Source organism: Nasonia vitripennis, chromosome 4 (genome assembly GCF_009193385.2).
Source record: "Nasonia vitripennis strain AsymCx chromosome 4, Nvit_psr_1.1, whole genome shotgun sequence".
NCBI classification, from domain to species: domain Eukaryota; kingdom Metazoa; phylum Arthropoda; class Insecta; order Hymenoptera; family Pteromalidae; genus Nasonia; species Nasonia vitripennis.
In genome coordinates this window covers 7253234-7275048 of record NC_045760.1, presented here as the reverse complement: position 1 = coordinate 7275048, position 21815 = coordinate 7253234, and the positions used below count along the sequence as shown (strand labels likewise).

The window sequence follows — 21815 nt, the reverse complement described above, 5'->3', positions numbered from 1 at the left end:
AAAAAAGGAACGACAACTAAAAAGAACAAAGCGAGATTTCTCCAATAATGACCCGGCGCGCAACCACACAACACACAAGCCTTCCACCACCTTCGTGACGCAGAAGATAGTATACAGGGGGGAGGAAGACATTTCCGCCTCGGAAGCCGTGCATTAGGCTATCAAGATCGAGCGAGCTTTTTCCCGCGCGGCGACGTACAACACACAGAGACAGAGCCTTACGCGCGCGTGATTAGCGCTGGAGGAAGATGGTCGCACCTGAGAGATCGCGATCGCCGATAGTGAAACACCCACGTGCGCACCGCGCTCGTACTGAAAAATCGACTTTCGTGCGCGTCCTTCGCGCTGCATCGTAAATTAGAGCGGCGATTTCAGTCTAAATAAGCACGTGTCTACCGGCGCGCGCTCGCGCTCGTCTTTATGGATTGTCGCCCGTGCTTTTCCGCGCCTCATTCGTGCGTTGTACCATTCCTATTTTTGTTCCTTTCCTTCCTCCATCGATCGGAGATCTCGGATAAAGGAAAAACAGTACCTGAAGAGCGTGTAATAATTGTGATTGATGTACTTTAATCATGGCCACAGAGCGAGGGTGATGGATAATTACTCGCGCCGTAATGAACGCGTGGCTGAGCATTAACATGCCCCTCCGCGACGACGAAAAAAAAGAAACGCAAAACAAACGACCGAAAATTGATAAGCGCAGACAATCAAGTAGATGCTCGCGCGGGCGGTTTAGCGAGAGTGCGCCGCGCGTATAATGTCCCCCGCACATCAGCGAGTCGGCCGCCTTAAAAAATGTCGCGACGCTCGAGTGCGGAAAAACGAGCGAAATTCTCTACTCTCTTTAACCCGGGGACGAGCCAGCGCACCGAGTGCATTTCTTGTTTAGCCCTGGCGCAGTCTATCGGAAAAATCGAGGAAAAAGAGCATGAGAGAAAGGGCGGCTGCTGCTGCTACTGCTACTGGCAGCGGGTCGCGTTTGCCGTACTCTGCCTGTAGAAAGAGGGAAGGCTCGCTCATCGCGTGGTGCGTACGTAACTGGCCCGCTCTCTTTCTCTCTCTCTCTCTCTCTCTCTCTCTCTCTGTCTCTAGGTATAGACATACAGCGCTCCTCGTCATCGAGTATAATGGGGAAAGAGAGAGAGAGAGAGAGAGAGAGAGAGAGAGAGAGAGAGAGAGAGAGGCGGTTTGCTTTCGCGAATACAGAAATGTAGCTGCACTTGTCATCGAGGGCTCTTTTATATTGTTTGGAAAGGTCGAAAAATGTTGCCGAATATGTGAGCTTGCGGGAGGAGTTAATACCGTTAATGGATTGTAATTAAAATATTCATAAAGCTCGCTCAGCGAAGAAAGTATTGCCTTTGAGCAGTAGTAGTTATAGTACAGTTGTGGCATACACGCGCCGTTCGCGGCCTCCAAGACGATAAGAAAGCCGACGCGCGGCAATAACGCATGAATTAGAAGTAGGCGCACATAGCGAAAGAGAGAGAGAGAGAGAGAGAGAGAGAGAGAGAGACCGCCTTATATCTCGCATCTGAACGTACTCAGCCTAATTATAATCAGGCTAATGCCTCCGCTGCTGGTCAGCGAGTTCTCTATATCTACCTGCCAGCTGCTAGCCGCTCGTAGGTATATAGTAAACGCGTCTGCTGCGTTACTTATCCGGCGTGCGAGAGCTTTCTATCTCCGAGGAGAGGGGGTGCTGGGTAATTAAGATTCAGACACACCCAGAGCACGGGCGTCTCCTGGGTCAGTCCGTTTTCTCTTCGTGCGCGGCCGTTGTCTTTATATCTCATCCGGGGGAGTGGTCGACTGGCCTTCTCGTTTGCATATAGGATTCGGAAGACACGGCCGATATGTTCGATTCGCTCCGTCCGGCAGTGAACACGACGTCTCGGCGAGCTTGCGAGAACATGTCGGACCGCAGCGGGGTCGAGTTTTTTTTACGGGGACATATTATTATGGATCGAATGTAGATTGAATGTATAAAGAGGGGACTTACCGGAAATTGGAGAACCACTTGACGAGCTGCGCCGTGTTGTTCTTGTTGAACTTGATGTCTGGGAAGTACATCTTAAGGACGGCGGAGGACGGATACCTCACCCAGAAGAACATCAGCTTCGCCTTCCTGAGGTGCATCGGCGTCAACGTCGACGAGTTCACTGTGGTTAAGGGAAATGCCGGCAAATATAATGAGGAGAATTCCAAAACGTAGATGCGCAGTCCTGCAGTCGCAGCTCGCTGGCTCGTCGAGCTTGCAAGCTCGACGAGCCAACGGATTGTGACTGGGACCTAAAGACCGAGCTCAAGTTTTGGAATCCAGCCATACACCTCGAGTATATGGAAATCGTTCGTACATCGACGTGGAATCTCAAGCGAGGCGACACCCGCGAACTTTCTTCACGCTGCCGAGGACATCTCAGCAGACTCTTAATCGCGTTTTCCTCCGCGGTCTATCGAATCGGATTAGAAATCGTACAAGCTTGTCGCTCGGCCGATCGGGGCTGCGGTGCGATATCACGGCGACGACGATTGCGCGTATCCTCAACGGAAGCCTTACCTACTCCTTATCTGTAATAGGATCTCCCGCGTGTGGTTTCAATAGAGGCGCATTCTTCTCGGCACGGTCTAATCCGCGTACTCGCGTCGATTTTTATCTCAACCCTTTCCCGCTGTAGACGCGTCGCGCACCCTCCTCCGCCAGAGGCAAATCTAATTTGTATACTCGTACGCCGCAGCTTAATGATCTGATTTTTCGGAGCTATTCACTCGCGAGGTTCGAAATTAATTCGGAGATCAAACAGTGCGCGGGCTTGGCCGGATGCAGAAACTGAGAGAGAGAGAGAGAGAGAGAGAGAGAGAGAGAGAGAGAGAGAGAGAGAGAGAGAGAGAGAGAAAAGAACGAGGAAATAAGCACTCGAGAGCACGGTTATTACCCGCGATTTAATGAGTTTACCATTGAAAGACCTACAGGTAGCCCTTAAAGCAGCCGTACGAACTCGGCCATTTTCATGCGGTGCAGCGGAGAGCTTCGAATCACAAGCGGCGAGTGGGGTGAGCGAAAGAGAGTATATAGGGTCTGAGACCGGGGCGCTCTGCACAGTCGCTCGCGCGCGCTCGACCTACCCCACGTTGAAATGCGCCATTGATTTTGCATCAAAGGCCGGCTAAAAAGAAAAGCGCTGGCCTATCGAGCGCCGCTGCAGTCTCTCGATGCACATGCACGTTTGTGCGGTTGCCCGGTCGCCTTTTTCTGTCGCGAGCGGGGATCATCGCGTTAGCCGCACTCTTTCGACAGCGAATGACGACGGCGACGACGACAAGGTCGCTGCAGTGGAAGACACGCTGCAGCGGCTATTTTCGAAAGCTGCAAAGACTCACACGGGCTATTTTTTTTCGCGCACCGAGTCGACCGTGGGCAAACGCATCCGAGCGCGCATGCGTACCTATGCACACGGAGGCGAAGCCTGCAAAGAGGCTGCGCGAGAGAGCGGGAACTTTCTTCTTCTTCCTCCTTCGCGGCAACTCGTATACGTGCAGCACACTGCAGCCGGACGGGCTTTCCCTCGTTAGGTGCAGGCAAAGTTGAGGTAACTCTGCACGGCCAACTAATCTAACATTCATACGAACTCCCCGGGCGAACTTTGCGCGCTTGACCTCCGGTCTCGGCGGTTCTCCCGCGCGCTCTTTCTGCTGCCCCCCGGATGTTTGAACGACGTTCAAAGTTTGCCAATCTTTTCGCGGACTTCTGTGCTGCGCGCCCGTTGAGATTCCACGCGTGTATGCGGCGCGGCGCGAGAACCGAAAAATTATCGCACACATAGCGGCAAGGCAGCAACACGTTGCAGCCGCGCGCGTATGCGCGCATCGATCGACTCTCGTGCCAGCCTGCACGAGTACGCAGCAGTGCGCGCGCTTTTTCGAAACGGCAGCAGCGACTCGCTCGGGAGCCGGTAAGTTGTATTGGAAAAGGATATTGTAGGCTGAATTCCGTCGTAGCTGATCTCGCCAGAATTGCAGTCGCTACCCCGATCGTTGCTGTCCATCCTGAGGTGTCCGTAGTCCGGCTGGCCGTGCTGGGCAGCCGCGATGAGGGCCGGATGCAGCATCGCCGGGGGATGTGGGAGGGGCGGCGAGTCCCTGAGCTCGCCTCCAGGCGGACTGGCCGGCAGATGGCGCGAGCCCGGGGGTGGCACCTGGCCCGGGTGTCCCGCCGCCGCGTGCGGGTTGAAGAACGGCGAGTACGGCGAGAAGACCTGGCTCTCGTGGAGGCTGGGGTTAGGTATCGCCACGCTTGTGGGCAGCGAGACCGGCAGCATCGGCGGTGCGTGGTACGGCCGCGGAGGCGGCGGCGGTGGCGGGGGCGGGCTCTCGGCGCCGCCCTGCGAGCAGCTGTTGTCCTGGGCGAGGATGCGCGAGACCGTGCGCGGCGTGATCCGCGTGTCCGTCACCTGGGAGAAGAGCTACAAGTTACTCCGTTGAATCGTTTCTTTAGCTGAGCTGTCGGGGCGGGCGGGGGGGCTGGGCTACGAGAGGGAAATGCTTCTTACCTTATGGCGCTTCTTCTTGGGCGTGATGACGAGCGACAGGGCCTCGTTCTGCTCCGAGTCCCTGCTCTCCCGGTCCTCCGCGGCGCTCCTCAGGCTGCAGTACTGGTCGCGCTCGCGCTGCTCCCGCTGCTGGTGCTCGCGCTGCTCCCTATCGCGCTGCTGCTGCTGGTGCTGCTGGTGCTGCTGTTGCTGCTGCTGCTGTTGCTGCTGTTGCTGCATCGAGGCCATGGCGTATATCGTGGGGGGCTTGGGCGTCTGGAAGATGCTGCTGCTGGGCCTGACGTGGGGCGGCAGCTGGTTGATCTGGTTGAGGTTGTTCTCCGTGAGGCCGGAGTGGGGTCCGGCCGGGTGGGGCACGCCGCCGAGCGAGCCGATGGGCGAGAAGCCCGTGGCCTGCGAGGCCGGCGCCCCGGGACCGTTGTTCAGGGGCCCCCTCGGGCCGTTGGGTCCACCGGCCGTCTGGCCGGGGCCCCGGTCGACCACCTTCGTCCGCGGGGACTTCCTCTCGAGGAACTGGCTCGCGAGCATCAGGTCCTTGTTGAGATTGCTGAGCGTCTCCGCGACGGCCTGGCCGGCCTCCGACTGCGAGCCCAGGTACTTCTTCTCCTGGACGAACATCAGGACGATGCTGTCGATGAGGTTGTTCAGGTATTTGTAGATCTCGGTCTTGATTTTGTCGGTGAGGCCCTCGAGGTCGGCGACCGTGATGTTCGCGGAGCTCGCCGACTCGACGGCGACCCTCAGCGCGCTCAGGCTCTCCTGGAAGTCCTTGTGCTGTGGGATCGGCTGCTGCTGCTGCTGCTGCTGCTGCTGCTGGGGCGGTGGTGGCTGCTGCTGCTGCTGCGGTGGCAGCGGCAGCGGCTGCTGGGGCTGCGGCGTCGGGGGCTGCTGCTGCAGCGGCGTCAGGGACTTCTGCATGCGGGGCGTCTGCGGCGTGGTTGGCGGCTCCTCGCGCCTGCTGGACGGCGGCTGGGGCGAACTCTGCTGCTGGAGGTGTCGCTCGCGCTCCTGCAGCTGCTCCCGCTCGCGTCCGCGCTCCCGCTCGCGCAGCTCGCGTTGCTCCCGCTGCTCCCGCTGCTGCTGCTGCTGCTGCTGCCTCGAGACGGCCTCCTGGTGCTGCTGCTCGCGCTTGATGCGCTCGCGCTCCACCGAGGCGTACCTCTCCTGCTCGAGGTAGAACTTCTGGTTGACCATCTGGTACATGGCCGCCGCGGCCGCGTGGTCGTGGGGCGCGCTGGGCAGCGCGCCGTTGTTGTAGCTGGGCGCGTGCGGCCGATGGGGCCTGGGCGGCATCTGGCTGGGCTGATGCTGCGGGCTGGGCGGCGCCTCGTTGCCGCTCTCGCTCGTCTCCGGGCCCATGCGGCTCGAGAGCTCCGCGTACTTCTGCTGCATGATCGCGAACTGCTCGTACAGCTTGTTCAGCTGGCTCTTGAGGTTGTCCTTCTCCTCGCGCTTCTGCCGGATCGTCGCGTAGTCCTCCTCCTCGTCGCTCTCCTCCTCATCGTCGAGCATGGCGACGTCGTTGACGACGACGCTGTGCTGGCTGAGCACGTGGTGGGCGGTCTGCTGCTGGGGGTGGTAGAGCTTGCGCTTCTTGCAGCCGTTGACCTGGGCCTGGATGCCGGTCGGCTGGAGCGCGGGGCTGCTGCGCATCGTGCTGACGATGTTCTCGACGCGGGCGCGCTTGATCTCCGTGGTGGGCGAGCTGTTCTCCGTCTTGGGCAGGACCGGGCAGGGCGAGCTGCTGGGCGAGCGCTTGCACTGGAGCGAGTCGAGCTGGATGATCTCCTCCTTGACGGAGACCGAGGCGGAGCGGGGTCCGCCCGCGGGGCTGGAGGGCAGGCTCTGCTCGCAGTCGGAGCCGTCGAGGGTGGCGCCAGGCTCCATGCCCGCCTCGGCGAAGGCCTCCTCCATGGCCCGGGCCGCCGAGGCCGCGTCCTCGGCGCTGTCCTCCGCCTCGGCGGGCATGACCGGCTCGCGCTCGGCGCCGGCGCTGTTGCCCGCGGCGGCGCCGTTCGTCGTGTGGTTCTGGTTCGGACCGTCGGCACTGTCCTCGCCGGCACTTTGCACTGCACGCACACTCTCACTCGCGGCGTTGCTCAGCTGCTCGCGCGACTCCCGGCTCGGGCTCTCGGCGGCGCGCTGGTGCTGCTGCTGCTGCGACGACTTGAGCAGCTCCGCGCTCGTGGTGTTGTTGTTGTTATTGTTGTTGTTATTGTTGTTGCTGTGTATGCTGTTGTTGTTGTGTATGCTGTTGTTGTTGGCGCAGGGCTGGTCCTGCACGGAGAGGGCGCTGAGCTTGCGGCCCTGCAGGATCTCGCGGAGCATGTGCTGGGTGAGCTCGGGCGCGGTGGCGGGGTCCTCGGCGCAGGTGACGACGGCGCCCGGCTGCAGGGGGTTCGTCGTGGCCGCGTCCATGCCGGCCATGCCGTGGCTGCCCTCGGGCGGCGAGGCGCCCGCGTCGGTGGCCTGCTTCACCTGGCGGCCGAAGAGCTCGTTCAGCATTTTGTTGGGTGGGCCGAAGCCCGGCGCCCCAAAAAAGCCGAAGCTCGCCGCGTGGGCGGAATGTTGCTGGGCTGTCGTGGAGCCCGTCGTCGTGGAGCCTGGCTGCTGCGGCTGCTGCTGACCTTGACTGCCGGCCGCTGGGCCGCTGATGGCTGGCTGGCTGTTCGGCGAGTGGTGCTGCTGCGGCTGCTGCTGCTGCTGACTGTTGGCTGCGGCAGCGGTAGGCGACAATTGCTGCTGCTGCGACTGCGCCGGCTGCTGGCTCGTGGGCGACTGCGAGTGCTGCGAGTGCTGCGCTGGCGTCGAGTTGAATATGGAGCCGTAGAGGCCGCCGCCGAGAAAGGACGGCCGCGAGCTAAAGTTCGGTATGCTCGAGTAACTGTTGCGCGGCTCGCCGGCGTCCACGCGCTGTCTGGTGCGCTTCTGCTTCTTCAGGAGTTGCTGTTGCTTGCTATCCGTGGTTGCTCCGTAGAGGGCGAAACAGTCGGTCTCCTCCTCCGATGACATCATCGGCCGTCTGGTTGGTCGGCCCCCCGAAGGCCTCCGCTTCCCCTCCCCGCCAGGGCTTCTTCTGGCACCCCTCTCCGCGCGGTTGTCGTCGTCGCCGTCTCTGCGCTGCAGCGCGCGGCGCTCCCCACTCCGGCGGCCGGCGGCCGGCGGCGCGAGCACAGCTGCTCCGCTCCGCTGCTGCGAGCCACTGCCGCTGCACTCGCCGGCGGCGATGCAGCAGCGCGCCGCTCTCTCTCTCTGCGCGCCCGAGTCTACGCCGAGAGAAAGAGAGAGAGAGAGAAAGAGCCGCCCGAGCTCCTTCTCCTACTGCTCCCGAGAGGAGCTGCTCGTCCCCCACTTCGCTCTCTCTCTCTCTCTCCTGCTCGCTTCTGCTCGCTCTCTTCTCTCCTCGCGCTTCTCGTGCGCGCGCACTTCTTCTTCCTTGCAGCCTCCTCGTCTCTTATCTCTCGCGGCTACTATTCCGCGGGCCAGTCCTTCCGCCCTGGAACCGGGAGCAACGAGCGCAGCCGCTGCCGGCGATGCCTCGTCGAAATCCTCCCCTCGCAGGCCTCCCGCGGACCTGCTCGGCCCACTGTCTCGTTCCTCGAGCGCTCTTGCTGCTGCTGCTGCCCGGTGTTGTCGCTCTCACTCTTGCTGGACTTGTCTATGATGTCGAAGCCATTGACGATGGGCCCGAGGTAGATGCCCGGTACTCGCGACGGCGGAATTCTCGTGCTCCCGCCTGGGAGCTGCATCCTTCGAGCTCGCCGAAAGGGCTAGCTGCCCCTCGCTCCCTCGGGCTCGATTCCCAAAGACGATGCGGTGGCCTGCTGCTGTGTACGTCTGCAATCAGAGCAAAATTTTCGAGCGTCAGAAATTTTTCATCGCACATCTCTGTGTGTGTGTGTGTGTATGTGTGCGTGCGTGTGTGTGTATGTGTGGGGTGTATGTGTGTGTGTGTGTGTGTGTGTAATCGTCGTAAAATCGTCGGCTCGATGCAGCGCGATTAAAAATCGATCAGCGTCGAGTCCATAAGACGGAACTGGCCGCGGCCGCAATGAATAAAGTTATCCCTGTAACGAGCCCTATACTTTCTCCCTATCGACCAGCCAGTTTTGCGGTATCTCGAGCGCTGAAGGGTTTAAGCAGATATCGACGGCCAATTACAGCCAAGGAGTCGACTCGCCAAGTATAATCCGAGAGCAGTGGACCCTCCTTCTATACGTATATATATCGACTCCGCGATTACGCGAAATAATGATAAAAAAAGGGAGCCGTACAATGCAGTCGTCTACTTCGACTGGCCTTCGAGGGGCTGTGAATAACTCTTTCGTTCCCAAGAGAGAGAAGCAGAACGCAGGCTGAAGTAGTCTCGGACAGAGGCTGTCTGCGCTGAAAGACAGCCGCCCCCGCCGCAGTCACCGCAAGAGCGTTTATAAGAAAATTACAGCCCTGTGAATACCCTGCGACGACGTCGTGGCTCTCTACGTCTTCTCATACAATGCAACTAGCTGAAACTAGGCTCGTCGTGTGCTTACTCGTAAACAGAGGCTAATTCGCTTTTAAATTAATCATCGATGACCTTTTCCCTATACGATGTACAGTCTTGCCTGCGCTTTCTCTCTCGACAACCGCGACGTCCTTATATAAGAACAAAGTTGGACAATAGCGAGCTTGCAAGTTGACTTACGCGATGTTGGCGTGTCGCCTGTCGTTTCGCCCATATTCCCAAGCGCTCCCATTACGAGAATCGCCAAGTAGCGCATGTACTGACGCTTCTCTCATGCGTCGCGCGCGAGGCTTGTGTCGCTCGGCAAACATTCCACATATCATATCTTGTGCAATACACGCGAGAATATAACGCCGGGGTTGTTTTCAGACATTCCGCCTTCCGTTCGTGTGTACAAAGGTCGATACGTAAGAAAACCTCGGAGGACGTTACGAGAAAATCGTAGTTTCATATTTTTTCCTCCTACGATACTCCAAGAAATAATCGCTAAGGGGTATACGCCCGCAGGCAAACATCGGCTGTATCAGAGATAAAAAAAGCCTGTTGTCTCAGAGCTGCGATAAGGAACCAATCAATAACCTCCTTATCGCGAAAGTCCCGATTATAACTTTTGCCGCCCTTTTCCATTGTCGCCTATAGGTTCCGCATCCATCCATCCATCCCTCTCCCCCCAGCAAACACACGACTGACGTGTGTGTGTGCCTGTGTGCATGTGTTTGTACAAGCGCGTGCTGCATCCATAGACTCGGCGAAGCAACAGCTGATCGCTGGCTTAAAGCACCTGCCCTCAATGGCCCGGCGAAGCTCACCTATACACGTACACACTGCTGCTGCTGCTACAGCGCCCACGTGCCGCGAGATCGCAGATGCTAGAGCCTATTATTCCGGAGGAGTTTTCGACTTTCAAAAAAGCGAGCCGATCGATCCGCCCGCGTGCGGGAGAAAGGAGCCGGAAAAGTCTGCGAGTTGCAGTCCGGATGGTCTGGAAATTGAATGTTTCGTCGACGGGGGATGATGCGCCGCGAGGATCTTTAATTACGGGGCGACTAGGCGGTATGAGAAATGGATCCATATATCCTTGATGGATCATCTCTTTTACGATCGCGTATTTGATTAAAATTCATTTCCCGAGAAACGTATTGGTCACAGCTAATTTCGAACGTATCACACGCATAAGTCGAGCGCACATACGAGGCTAATACCTGCGGCTATCATATAAGCAGCCGGCACGTTTATTAAAAAAACTTGACTCGTCGACGAGTGGGCTGACAAAAGACGATAGCGCGACTTCGATCCGCGTGTATACAGCACGTATAGCGAGCGAGCGATAGCTTATCTATAAAGCTCAGCAGAGTCGCCTTTTATCGTGTCTGCGGGTCGTCGAGTGTATACGCAGCAGCAGAAAGTGAGAGAGAGAGAGAGAGAGAAAACGATCGCGCGCCATATGGTCCTGGCCTCTTCCCCGCGCACACGAGGAACAGACGCTCGTCGCGCGCGCGCGCGATAAGGTCGAAAACACTTCTCGGGGGCGGCGCGGCTGTTGCTTCGAGGGGGGGCCCTCCCCCCGTTTTTACCTCGCGCTCTCTCGTGCGTATAGTCGAGGAAAAGAAAGGGACGCCCCGGTGTTTGGCGTCGGAAATGGCTTCAGGAACTGGACGCCCCTTCTCTCGGAAGTGTAATTACCGCGCTCTCCGCGCGCGATGACGGAATGTAATGCGCTCTACACGAGCATTAACTACTTCACGATGCGATGAGTTTTCTCTTTAGCAGAGAGAGAGAGAGAGAGAGAGAGAGGGGGCATTGTCGATGCGTGTACACCGGACACGAGAGAAAGAGAGCGCGTGTAGATAGAGAGATCGCCGGAGGAAGCTGGGCGCTTTGTCTTCCGGTCACGGCTTCGCCTCGGCGAATCGATGGAATTCCACGCGAGACGTCATTGTCTTTTTCGTCGTACATCCGCGAACGAGCCTAGTACGTGTGTGTACTGGCGAGCTCTTTTTTCCAAGCTCGCGCCTAATGAGAGGCTTGTTCGAATGTATACGGCATAGAAGCGATTCTTGGATTTGAAAGGTAGTTTTCGGGCTGATGTTTTTTTCCTGTCTCGCTGTACGGCCACTTCCTGATTAGTTCATTGTGCGGGCGGACGCAGTTGGACGAAAATTCGCGCGGCTGTGTTTTTACGATTGAAATACACGACGACGTGGAAAAGCTCGTTAACTCCGCCCGCGCGTGACTTTGAATGATCGCAGTTTCAAACTTCCCGAGAGAACATCAGTGCGTCTTAACGATCGTCGTATTATATGCACACGATATCTAGCGTCGCCTCGTTATTGTTTTCCAACTACTCTATCGGCGAGGCGCTCCTTATATTCACCCTCCTCGATAAAACTGCGCGCGGAGTTTCCTAATCGAAGTCGACATCGGAGTCAGCGAATGGCATGAATTATTCCGTCGATTCGAAATCGTTCTCACACTCCTTGTGTCCTTATATTTTACGTTTCACAAAGGATCTAGACGATCGGCTCGATACCGAGTCGCTCGGCGGTTGCTCGATCTCCCGCGCTTATATATACGATAGCACGCACATGACGCTGTGCCGCGCGCACGTGCATCGGAATTTTCAACCCCCCGGCGACCGGTGTGTCATGTGCGCCGTTCGCAGGGGGCTACACGCCGCCCGCGCGCATGGGAACCCAATAGTAATCAACGGTCCATGTCCGCTGACTCGCGTCTGCTTATGCGTATATATACATATAGTTGCACGTAATGGAGGGCGTTTACGCGTAATGTAGCACTTCCTCTTGCAAGTGAATTTTTTTTCGACTCGGAGAGACTCTCTTTTCGTTTTGTTATTTTGGGCTGCCTCTATTATGTCGAGCTGGGTTATGCCTGTGTGTGTGGATGGGACCCCTTTTATCGATCGCGTATGCGAGGACCCGGTGTGGTGTGTATACAGGACGAGAGGACGATTAGGCGTTTGACTGCGCGACTTTGAAATATTCAATGTGACAAGTTATTTTCTTTCCCCTCGTATTTTTCATACTTTTATCGTTAAGAAATACCTGCGTTTTTATTACCGAGCTCATCGATAGCCGACTGCGTCAGTGGTAGCCTCACTCGACGCATAAATACAATGAACAACGTAACGAACAATCAGCCCAAGTACGTTTTCTCACCTATACTTATACGCCACAGTGCAGCACATATACGCGCGACAATTTTTTTCCCACCGCCGGCGAATCGCGCTCTCAAGATTCTCCCGTATATTTTCCGTAATTACGCGAGTCTCTGCGCAAACACGACGAGCTGCCGCGGAAAAACGGAAATAATCGATCGCCGCAATCGGGGAAACGATATACGTCGCCACCACGACAGCGCATAGTAGTGGCATATGTATAGGAGCGAAGTAGGGGGTACAACAGTAGCAAACACAGGTCGAATTATGCACACAAACGGCTCAGGGCTGCCGCGACGAGGCGTGTATCTATATACGTATATACAAGCGCAGCGCGCCGGGCATATTATCGAGGCTGCTGCTGCAGCGCAGTGCTGGTGGTGGTGGTAGCGCACGACGCAACAAGTTGACCGGTGTCAATTGATGCATTATTAATTGTAGGTTAATTGCGTTAATGCGACGCCCACTGCCACCCCTCTGCGGTATAATACGTGCTATATATACACTGCATCGTATATCGCGTTGGCATTCCTGCGTCGACCGCGCGCTTTTATTATTATATTTTCCGGAAGTGTATATCAACGCAACGGGCACATCGAGGATCCATCGATTCGCGTGCATTGGCACGCGTCCAAAATACGCGCGCGCAGCGTTATTTAAGGGTAACCTTCCCACCCGCGGTATATTTATACGCTCGTATCGCGAGAGCTGAATGTGCGTGGGCGGGAGAGAGAGGGAAAATGATGATTTTCATAATTCACAGCTCGTTAAATGTTATTTCGCCTTTTGCGGATGTGTGTCGCGCGCCGCACCAGGGAGAGAGAGAGAGAGAGAGAGAGATGCATTGCATATGCGCATATCCATTAATCCGAGTGCAGGCTGCGGTATAGCCGCGCTTGCGCGCGGGCGACCTTTTGCGACACTTTCATCGCCAATGAGTCGGCGAGTTTTATATAAACAATGGGCCGCACGCTGCTGTGTTCTCGCAATTTGCCTGCCGATCGCATTATTGTTATCGCGCGCAGCAGCGAGAGCGACACTTTTGCTTTTATGTGCTCATTTTCGTTTTCGTTCGCGCGTTCTCTCGCCTGTTGAACGTTTAACGGGTCACCCACATATTAACCCTGTTTATTTTGTTATGACTCTTTAAAGAGTCGCGACCGGCTGCGAAAGCGAAAACGGGCGAAAGAGTTCGTTAGTCGATGCTGCTACACACTGTGTATACGTTTTCGAGGAATTCGCATTATTATATTCTAAATTTTCGCCCCGAGAATATTAATCCAGGTTGAGCTGCAGCCGTCTCCCGTTTTTTACGAAGGATCTCACGAGAGCAAAGTGGAAAACATAGTCGGGTTTTTTTGCACCTCGGCTTTGAATATCAACGGATTTTTCGGGAAAACCAGGCGCCTCCGTCATTGTTCGACAAGAGCAGCTTCGAAGTCGGAAGGGGAGCGACTCGGAAGATTTAAAAGATGACCCGGTCTCTTGACGCGCGCGTATAACCGTCGGATCATCTGGAATCTCCCTCTCCCGTTTCCCAAGGTGTGCTGAGCGCTCACGACTCGCGAGAGAGATGTACCCATATACACTCGCCCCTCTCTCTCTCTCTCTCTCTCTCTCTCCTGAGATTTTTCAGGAAGCGTTTTCTTACTTATAGGGGTGTCCCGCGCCTCTTGTCTCCGGATTCCCATGACTTCTCGTTCGTGCGCCGCTCTCCCTCCCGTTCTCTGTGGGAAACGCTAACGTCTGATATTGAAAGCTGCAAAAAATCCCGATGGCGCGCCCTTCCTATATACAGTATACGCTATATACGAGGTGCGCCGTGAGGTGCGAGCTGCACGGAAGGAAGGAAGGAAGGAAGGAAATGCAATTGAGCACACAACACGTATACGCTTACACACATTCACACGACGGTCCTTGCCCCCACGGGCGTCGAATTTTCTCTTGCGTAATGATTCCTGTATGTATAGGTGTTAGACATATAGGTGCACCAATGCAATGATGGAAGACGTTGCAACGGTTTTCCCTTTGCTTTTTCCCATGGTGTTCGGTGACGAGTTTGGCGGATCAAGTGTAGGCTTTGGCAATTGTCGCATACGTGTAATGTTTGTTAGGTCTAGGTGAATTTCGCGACGATGTTGACTTGATTATCAAAGTGCCCGCGGAAAGCTGTACTCGAGCTCATGAACGTTTTCAATCACAAATTGATTTCTGCGTCCAAACACACCCTTCCGCGCGTGTAACAAAGATTGCTGCTCCAATATCAATTATCGATACACACATGCGCGCACACAAACTATTGTTCGCCATATGCCGTGAGCTATAATCCAATAAATATCTCGGACCTCAAACAAACAGAGCAGCCGGAAAATCCAATACATTAAAATATCACAACTCTCGATACAGTAGTATTAGTTCCCATAGGTATACAGGCACACACCGCAACGTGTGCTGTAACGTCTTTGGCCACCGGATGATCCTGTGAATTTAAAAGGCCCCCTCTCTCTCTCTCTCGTTTCCTATACCACACACACAGAGCGCATTACAAGATCGAGAAGACTCGCAGCGGGGCCCCACCCGGTGGCGCGAGCGAGCGGTGACCTATGCGATTTAAATGCCCAGGTATACATACTCACAGCCGAGCAGTCGTCGTCGTCCCCTCAAACCACTGCTTCCTTCGCCTCACCTTGCTCGCACCGCAGCTCCTCGAGACTTTAACTTCCCCTACCTTACACACCGTTGCCGGAGCCAAAGGACGGAGATAGAGCGCGTACTTGTACGAGAGGGGCGAACAACCGACTGCAGCCCGATATACGGAAATAAAAACGTGTGCACAGGGGGGACCGAGAGTCACGAGGACGAAGAACGAAGAAGAAGACAGAGAAGAAGTGGCCCCAAGAAAGCGGACGGGCTCTTTCTTTTTTACCTATGTACAGCGCCTGGCTGCACACAAGCTGAGGCGAAACTCGCGTGCCAGCTGGCGTATCGAGGCGTAACCGACGTTTCGGCTTCTTGTCGTCCATTGTGTCCCCCTGTATGCGATAATGCCCCTAAGGAGTCCCCCTGCAACGTCTTAAAGAAAAAGACCCCTTGCACAACGTCTTGGCGCGCGCGTGCCGCGCGCGTGTGTGTGTACACTGTGCCGTTGTCGTCGAGGAAGGAAGGAGGAGTAATAAGGCCCAACGGACTTTTAGCGCGCGCGCGAGCCACGAGCCTAGCTGCACCGGTGCAGCTTTCTTCGCACTGCGGGATCGATTTTTATGTGACAGCAAGGAGAGAGAGAGAGAGAGAGAGAGAGAGAGAGAGAGAGGACGGAAAGCAGAGATGATCCGATCGCTTCCTTCCTTTCTTCTCTTCGCAGAGTCACGGGCTTTTATCGTTGTAGGTAGTTCAAATCAATATTGCGCGCGGATTTTCGAAAATTTTATTGAAACCCTTCGCGCTCCTTGCGCTTCGATCCGCTGTACACGCGAACGAGCTGCGTCAGGCTTGCGCGGGGGCGGACAATAAAGTAGCCGCGCGCGACACAAAAGAACGACGTCAATAATTCTTGCGGCGATAACGGGAAAACATTTCCAACTTTCCGCGACGGGCGCAAAAATTGACTGCGCTCGCGCGAGAGCATCTCCGTAATATAACGTATAACGACATTGCATTGGCGGCGCAAACTTTGAAACGCGGCGTACATATAACGCGACTGCACGAAAATTTCCTCGCGGCTCTGTCTTTTATTGGTCGCGAGTTTAACTTCTTCTTCTTCTTTAGCGGTGCACATAACGCGGGCGTTATGTAGATCCGCGGCCATTCGCCGCGGCATATTGGCAAGCGAGTGGGCGAACGGTTATACACTTCCCGCCAGGAACGAGTCTTGTGGCAGCCGGCCAGATGTGCACAGAGTCGCGCCTTTTTCCGCGCTTGCTTAATTAGATTCAATTGCCAAAGTTCGCCATCGTCGTCTCGGAGGTGATGAGGCTCTGCGGCAGAGCGCAGAACGACTTGCTTTTTCGCGATCGCGTTGTGTAATGCATCGTATCGATGTGGTCGAGCAATAAAACCAAGCGCTAGCGCATCGAGGGGTGCGGAGTAAATCAGTTTTATGCCTTTGCACCGCAGCCTCGAAAATTATCGACTCGAAAAGCTGTACACTCTCCTCGCGCAGAGAGAGGAGAAAAACGATAGCGGCGTCTCAAAAGCGACCGTCGCCTCTGACGAGAGGCAAAACACGCCGCCGTCTGTGTGCAAAAGTGCATCTCTCTCTCTCTCTCTCTCTCTCTCTCTCTCTCTCTCTCTCTCTCTCTCTCTCGTGTCCCTTGAGGTTGTGTCTCGCTGCAGAGCAGTAGGAGACAGACAGCCTCGCGCGCATGCCGTGGTGTGCGCAGAACGAGCGGTGGTCCGATCGTTTGAGCCAATCACTGCGTGATTGAGTGTAATGGACTTGCGTCTTGTCCCCCGGTCGCGTCGCGCAGCGGCTCTCACGTCTGCGCGCTGATGCATCGCTAGGTATAAATATATATAGATGGCGCACAGGCGGCAGCGGCCTTGCCGATTCGATGCGTTATAAGAGGGAAGATCTACCGTTCGCGTGTGCGAAATCGTTATCGACGCTTCCGTCTCGTGCGAGAATGGCGCACTCGAACACACGCGCGCGCGCACGTTATATTATGCGAGGAGTTCAAGTGCCGATCAAGCGATAAACCCGACTCCAGCAGTCAGGCAGCTAGTCTATATAGCAGAGTAGCGGCAGTAGGGCACCGCGGCGACGTAATCACCGTATCTCGTCCGAAGGCTGCTGCACGTCGAGCACACACACGTCTCTCTTCTGCGCTCGCGCAGGGGCTGCGTTATGATAATGAGGAAGGTAACTTCCGACGATCCTCGCATGTACGTAATAAAAAAGCGCGCCGTAAGGAGTGTGCTCTTTCGCACTCTCGCACTCTCCATCCATCTCTCTCTCCTCTTCCTTCCGAGCGCGAGCAAATTGACACGACGACGCGTCGTGGCAGCCGAGATTTATACACACACAGCGGAGGCGACAGAGAGTATACGTGTCGGACGTCAGCTCCGGCTACTTACGCACGTCCGCGCGCGCATACGTGTATACCTATATATACCTATAGAGCGGAGCAGAGCGGAGCAAAGCAACGGAAGACGAGGAGGAGGAGGAGGCGATTGCTGGGGAGCAGCCCGAAAGCGACGAGGGACGTTGTAGTGTGTGCGAGAGAGATGAATCAATCGACCACGAGGCTCCAGAGAGTTTTGAGGCTGCAGTACATGCGATGCCTCGTCGATTGATTCGTCGCTGGCTCAATTTATTTTTGCGAGCGACGAGCACGCGCGCAGTGGACCCCGAAAGTACGGAAGTGTGCCATGATGCGGCCTTCCGTTGTAATATGAATATACACTATGTGCTGCAGAGAGAGAGAGAGAGAGAGAGACGCGCACCGGCTTGAGCTTTCGTGCGCGCTGCGCTTCTTCGTAATTTATGGATGAAACTTGAGCGGATGATGACGGACGATGCCACTGCTATACTCAGTGTGTGTGTGCGGACACCGGCCGAGGGTGACGATGAGGATATAAGAGCGGATGATCAATTTTTTCTCGTTTATACCCCGCGCACTCTCTTCTTCTGTTTTTTTTCTATACGTACGTGGGAGATTCAAGACCCTCTCGATTTGCATTTCCTCCTTATCGGACAACGGAAAATAGTGAGAAACGTGAAGCTTCTGAGAGTCGAATACAAACGAGAGCGAGCCAATTTGTCAATTCATATAGACGTCTCAAGTTACGCTCGTCGGCGCTTGTATTATAATCGAGGCTACTTTTCCACTGGAAAAGCTTATGAGAATGCGGGAAAAAGACATTCACACAGCTCCTTTGAAGGCGGCCGTTTCAATTGCCCGCGAGATCGGGCAAACGCAATTTGCTTAATCAAGTGAAACCCAAGACGCGCGGTATAATAGCAATTTGCATGAGTAGCAAAAGTCACGCGCACGCGCGTATGTATATATCGGGAGAGCGAGAGAGACTGTTCCCAAGTGTTGGATGCGCCACGACACACTGTTAATCCAATTGAGTCAATTTGGGTTAGCTTCAAGTCGTCTAAACAGCTTGTTTAGCTGTGTATGGTCTCCGTGATGCATGTGCGACGTACTGCTTCCGGCCGACTACCTCACGCTTCCTCCTCCGAACGTTTACGTAAGAATCTCGCGAATTTCGACACGGTTATCTTTGTATTATTTTCGCGCGGTGTATCCACGCGAGCTGATTCGCGTCTCTTTTCATAATTTTCCGTCGCCTCTGACGAGAGGCAAAACACGCCGCCGTCTGTGTGCAAAAGTACATCTCTCTCTCTCTCTCTCTCTCTCTCTCTCTCTCTCTCTCTCTCTCTCTCTCTCTCTCTCTCGTGTCCCTTGAGGTTGTGTCTCGCTGCAGAGCAGTAGGAGACAGACAGCCTCGCGCGCATGCAGGAGAGCCGTGGTGTGCGCAGAACGAGCGGTGGTCCGATCGTTTGAGCCAATCACTGCGTGATTTTTTTTTAATCAAGCCTCGATCCGGGCCATAACAGTAGACCGCGCTGAATTTTTCATCGAAAATTATCGGCCAACGATATTCAGCGACGATAATACGAGGTGAGAGAGATTTCGGTCGAATTGCATAATGAAGCGTCTCTCGTCTATACGCGCCAGCGATACATCACGTGTCTGTCTGAGGAACAATTATTCGCATCGGTCATCGAAAAAAGCAGCGGCTTTATTTTTTCGACTCGCATAATAAAATCAGTCAGCCAAAATATATACCCCGGGCATACACACACACACACACAAACACACACACACATACAGTGTATAGTTAGCCGAGCGTCTGGGGAAGCTGAAAACGAGCGGCGTACACGCTAAAAGCTCGTGCGCCCGGCATCATGAAGTTACCCTTCCGCGAGCGCTGAAATCGATTCGATGACTGTCTGGGCGGTCTACGGGGGAGTCTGCAACGAGTGAGACAGCGCTATGTACGCGCACACGTATAGAAAGGTTAAACCGAGAGGGAGAGAGAGAGTCAGTCTAGCCCATAACCAAGCACCTCGTGGATGATGCAGTCATTGGGCCTCTGCCGCTGCAGTATTTGCCCAGGGCACACACTAGACTCGCCAGCCTCCCCGACTCTCTCTCTCTCTCTCTCTCTCTCTCTCTCTCTCTCTCTCTATCTCTCTGACGTTGATTGAAGGAATAAGGGAAACGCTGCTGGCTCGCTCTGAAGTGCATCCGAGCCCGCTGCTCCGCTCCTTCAAGCCCCTGTGGACGCGACTGCAGCAAGAGGGAGGGAGACGTGCATCATCTTTCGCTGCGCTCTCGGAGGAAAATATTTTAAATTGCGAGTTTTTTTGCTCATTGTCGTATATAGCTTTGTTTGCAATGACTGCACACACACACACACACACACACAATAGCTATGTTTAACGCGAAAGATAATTTCAATACAGAGCGGCTCTGTAACGAGAGCACGTATAATATAATATACGCGCGTCTGCAGGAAAACTTTCAGCCGCGAGCGCGCGAAACAATACTAATATTAGCGCGCGAGTATAGCGCGAAAAAAATTCCTCCAACTTTGCAACACAAATATTTTCCTCAAACTTTCGCTCTCCCTCTGTTATACACTCTTTCTCTCTCTCTCTCTCTCTCTCTCTCTCTCTCTCTCTCTCTCTCTCTCTCTCTCTCTCTCTCTCGCTCGCGCATGTCTCCGTGCGGCATCAGAGAGAGCTTTCTGCCGCCGCGCCCTTTACCGGCATCGGAAATTCCTAGCCGCTTTTCATGCGCCAGCCAGCAGCCACCGAGAGAGAGAGAGAGAGAGAGATAGATAGATAGGGTTAATTAAAGGCGCAGCCCGTCGCAGCGTATATCGAATCGAGGAAAAACGAAGACAGGCGGGAGAGTAGGCTGCGCAAAAATGCCGGGCTACGTGAAAACGCCCGAGGAATTCCCGGCTATCTCGGCCGAGCGCGCGAAATACCGGCATTCGTTGGATTTTTCATTTTCCTCAAACGAATCATTATAGCAAGAGGTGAGAGCGAGTTGTATAGGCGGGGGTATACTATCGTTAAGCGTCGTAGCTGCTACCTGGGATCCGGAACTCACCGACAATGCTACGGAAGGCGATACACTTGGACGATCGAGAGAGAGAGAGAGAGAGAGAGAGAGAGAGAGAGAGAGAGAGAGGGAGAGAGAGAGAGAGAGAGGCCCCGACAATGTTTCGCGTGCGAGGACAATAACTTGGCTGGCTCTCGGTGGTCAGTCGAGCTCGTCTCCTCGAGTACGAAAGCGCGCAGGCAGGTATATCTGTCGATTTGTACACATACGGGCGAGAAAGGAGATCGGAACTGCGCGTCACGCACGCCTCTTCCGATTATTCGGAGCGCGTTGGGCTGTAAACACACCTTTGCTGGGGGCCGCGCAGGAAACGAGCCGTGCGGAAAGATATCTGTCGCGAGCTTACCCACTGCAAGTGTCCGGAAAAATTAGTTCCGATCTTGATCCGCGCCGTGCTGTATTATTGTCGACGCACAATAGGCCGCTAATTACGCACAGGAAGTTCTCTATTCTTTTTTTTCATTTGTTCAATATCATGCGTATACTCGCGTATAAGTGTACGTATAAGTTCGATCAATCAAAGTCTCTCGAGAGAATCTTACGAAGCGGCTCTCGCAAGACGAGCCAGCATCATAGATAATAGACGGCTCGTCCAGCGGTGCTTATAAATCTGCAGCTGCGACGATAAAGACGCTATACACACTCGCTGCGGCCGCCTAATAACGCGTGTGTTCGCTCCGGCATTTGACAAGCAAAGTGGCTCCGAAGACAAATGACACCCTCGAGCGGCCATCAACGACGGAGCTTCTTAAACGCGCTCTTCCCTCTTACGCCGCTCTCTCTCTCTCTCTCTCTCTCTCTCTCTCTCTCTCTCTCTCGAGAGAGAGAGAGAGAGAGATGCTTTCGACGACGACGACGTCATTAAACGCTCTCGGGCTCTCATTAAAGCACTGCGGCTGCTGTGGTGCGATATTACATCCAGCTAAGACAAACACGCGCTAATGACACGTGTTCCGCCGGCGTCATCGAGAGATTCAAAGCCGGGTATACACAGCGAGCTCAAGACGCCGCCGAGTCATTCATCGCTACCCTGTAATTACTAATTGGGACGGCCGAGCTAGCCGCTTTTCTGCGCGTCTTATTCACACACCTGTCCCATTCATATATTTACAAACTTGTCGTTTACACGCGCGAGGAAGATGATTACGCGCGCTTAGCGGCTGTCTATTCGGTTTTTCCTACAAGCTTTAGGCGCGCAATTAAGACGCGATTCAAATTAACGCGTATAAAAGTCTGTACAGGACAAGTTGTAGAAAAAAAAAAGATTCTGCGAATGCAACTTCCTGATGTCTTATTCATTCGCGCGCGCGCGAGAGAGATAGGAACGAAATAATTGAGATCACGATGTTGTGACACGTCGCGGGGGGTTTCAGGAGGGACGGCGACGCAGCGCGTGCAACACAGCAGCGCACGTATACACGCATACACAGGGTCCGGGTCAG

General features: G+C 54.9%; 1 protein-coding gene across 8 annotated transcripts in view; it reads right to left on the bottom strand.

Annotated features, from left to right (window-relative positions):
* Positions 1 to 21815, bottom strand: part of pros (homeobox protein prospero) — a 110432-nt gene that overhangs the window by 19865 nt on the left and 68752 nt on the right. For 4 of the 8 annotated variants that reach the window (XM_016984799.3, XM_016984806.3, XM_016984800.2 and 1 more), the window contains exons 4-6: positions 4551 to 8387; positions 3978 to 4463; positions 2003 to 2157 (exon numbers count right to left, since the gene is read on the bottom strand). In XM_016984799.3, coding sequence (XP_016840288.1) covers positions 2003 to 2157; positions 3978 to 4463; positions 4551 to 7565 — 3656 coding nt within the window. In that variant the 5' untranslated portion in view covers positions 7566 to 8387. Of the gene's footprint in view, positions 1 to 2002; positions 2163 to 3977; positions 4464 to 4550; positions 8388 to 21815 lie in introns of those variants that run through there. The other 4 variants (XM_016984805.3, XM_016984807.3, XM_016984808.3 and 1 more) reach the window with 3 other exon arrangements.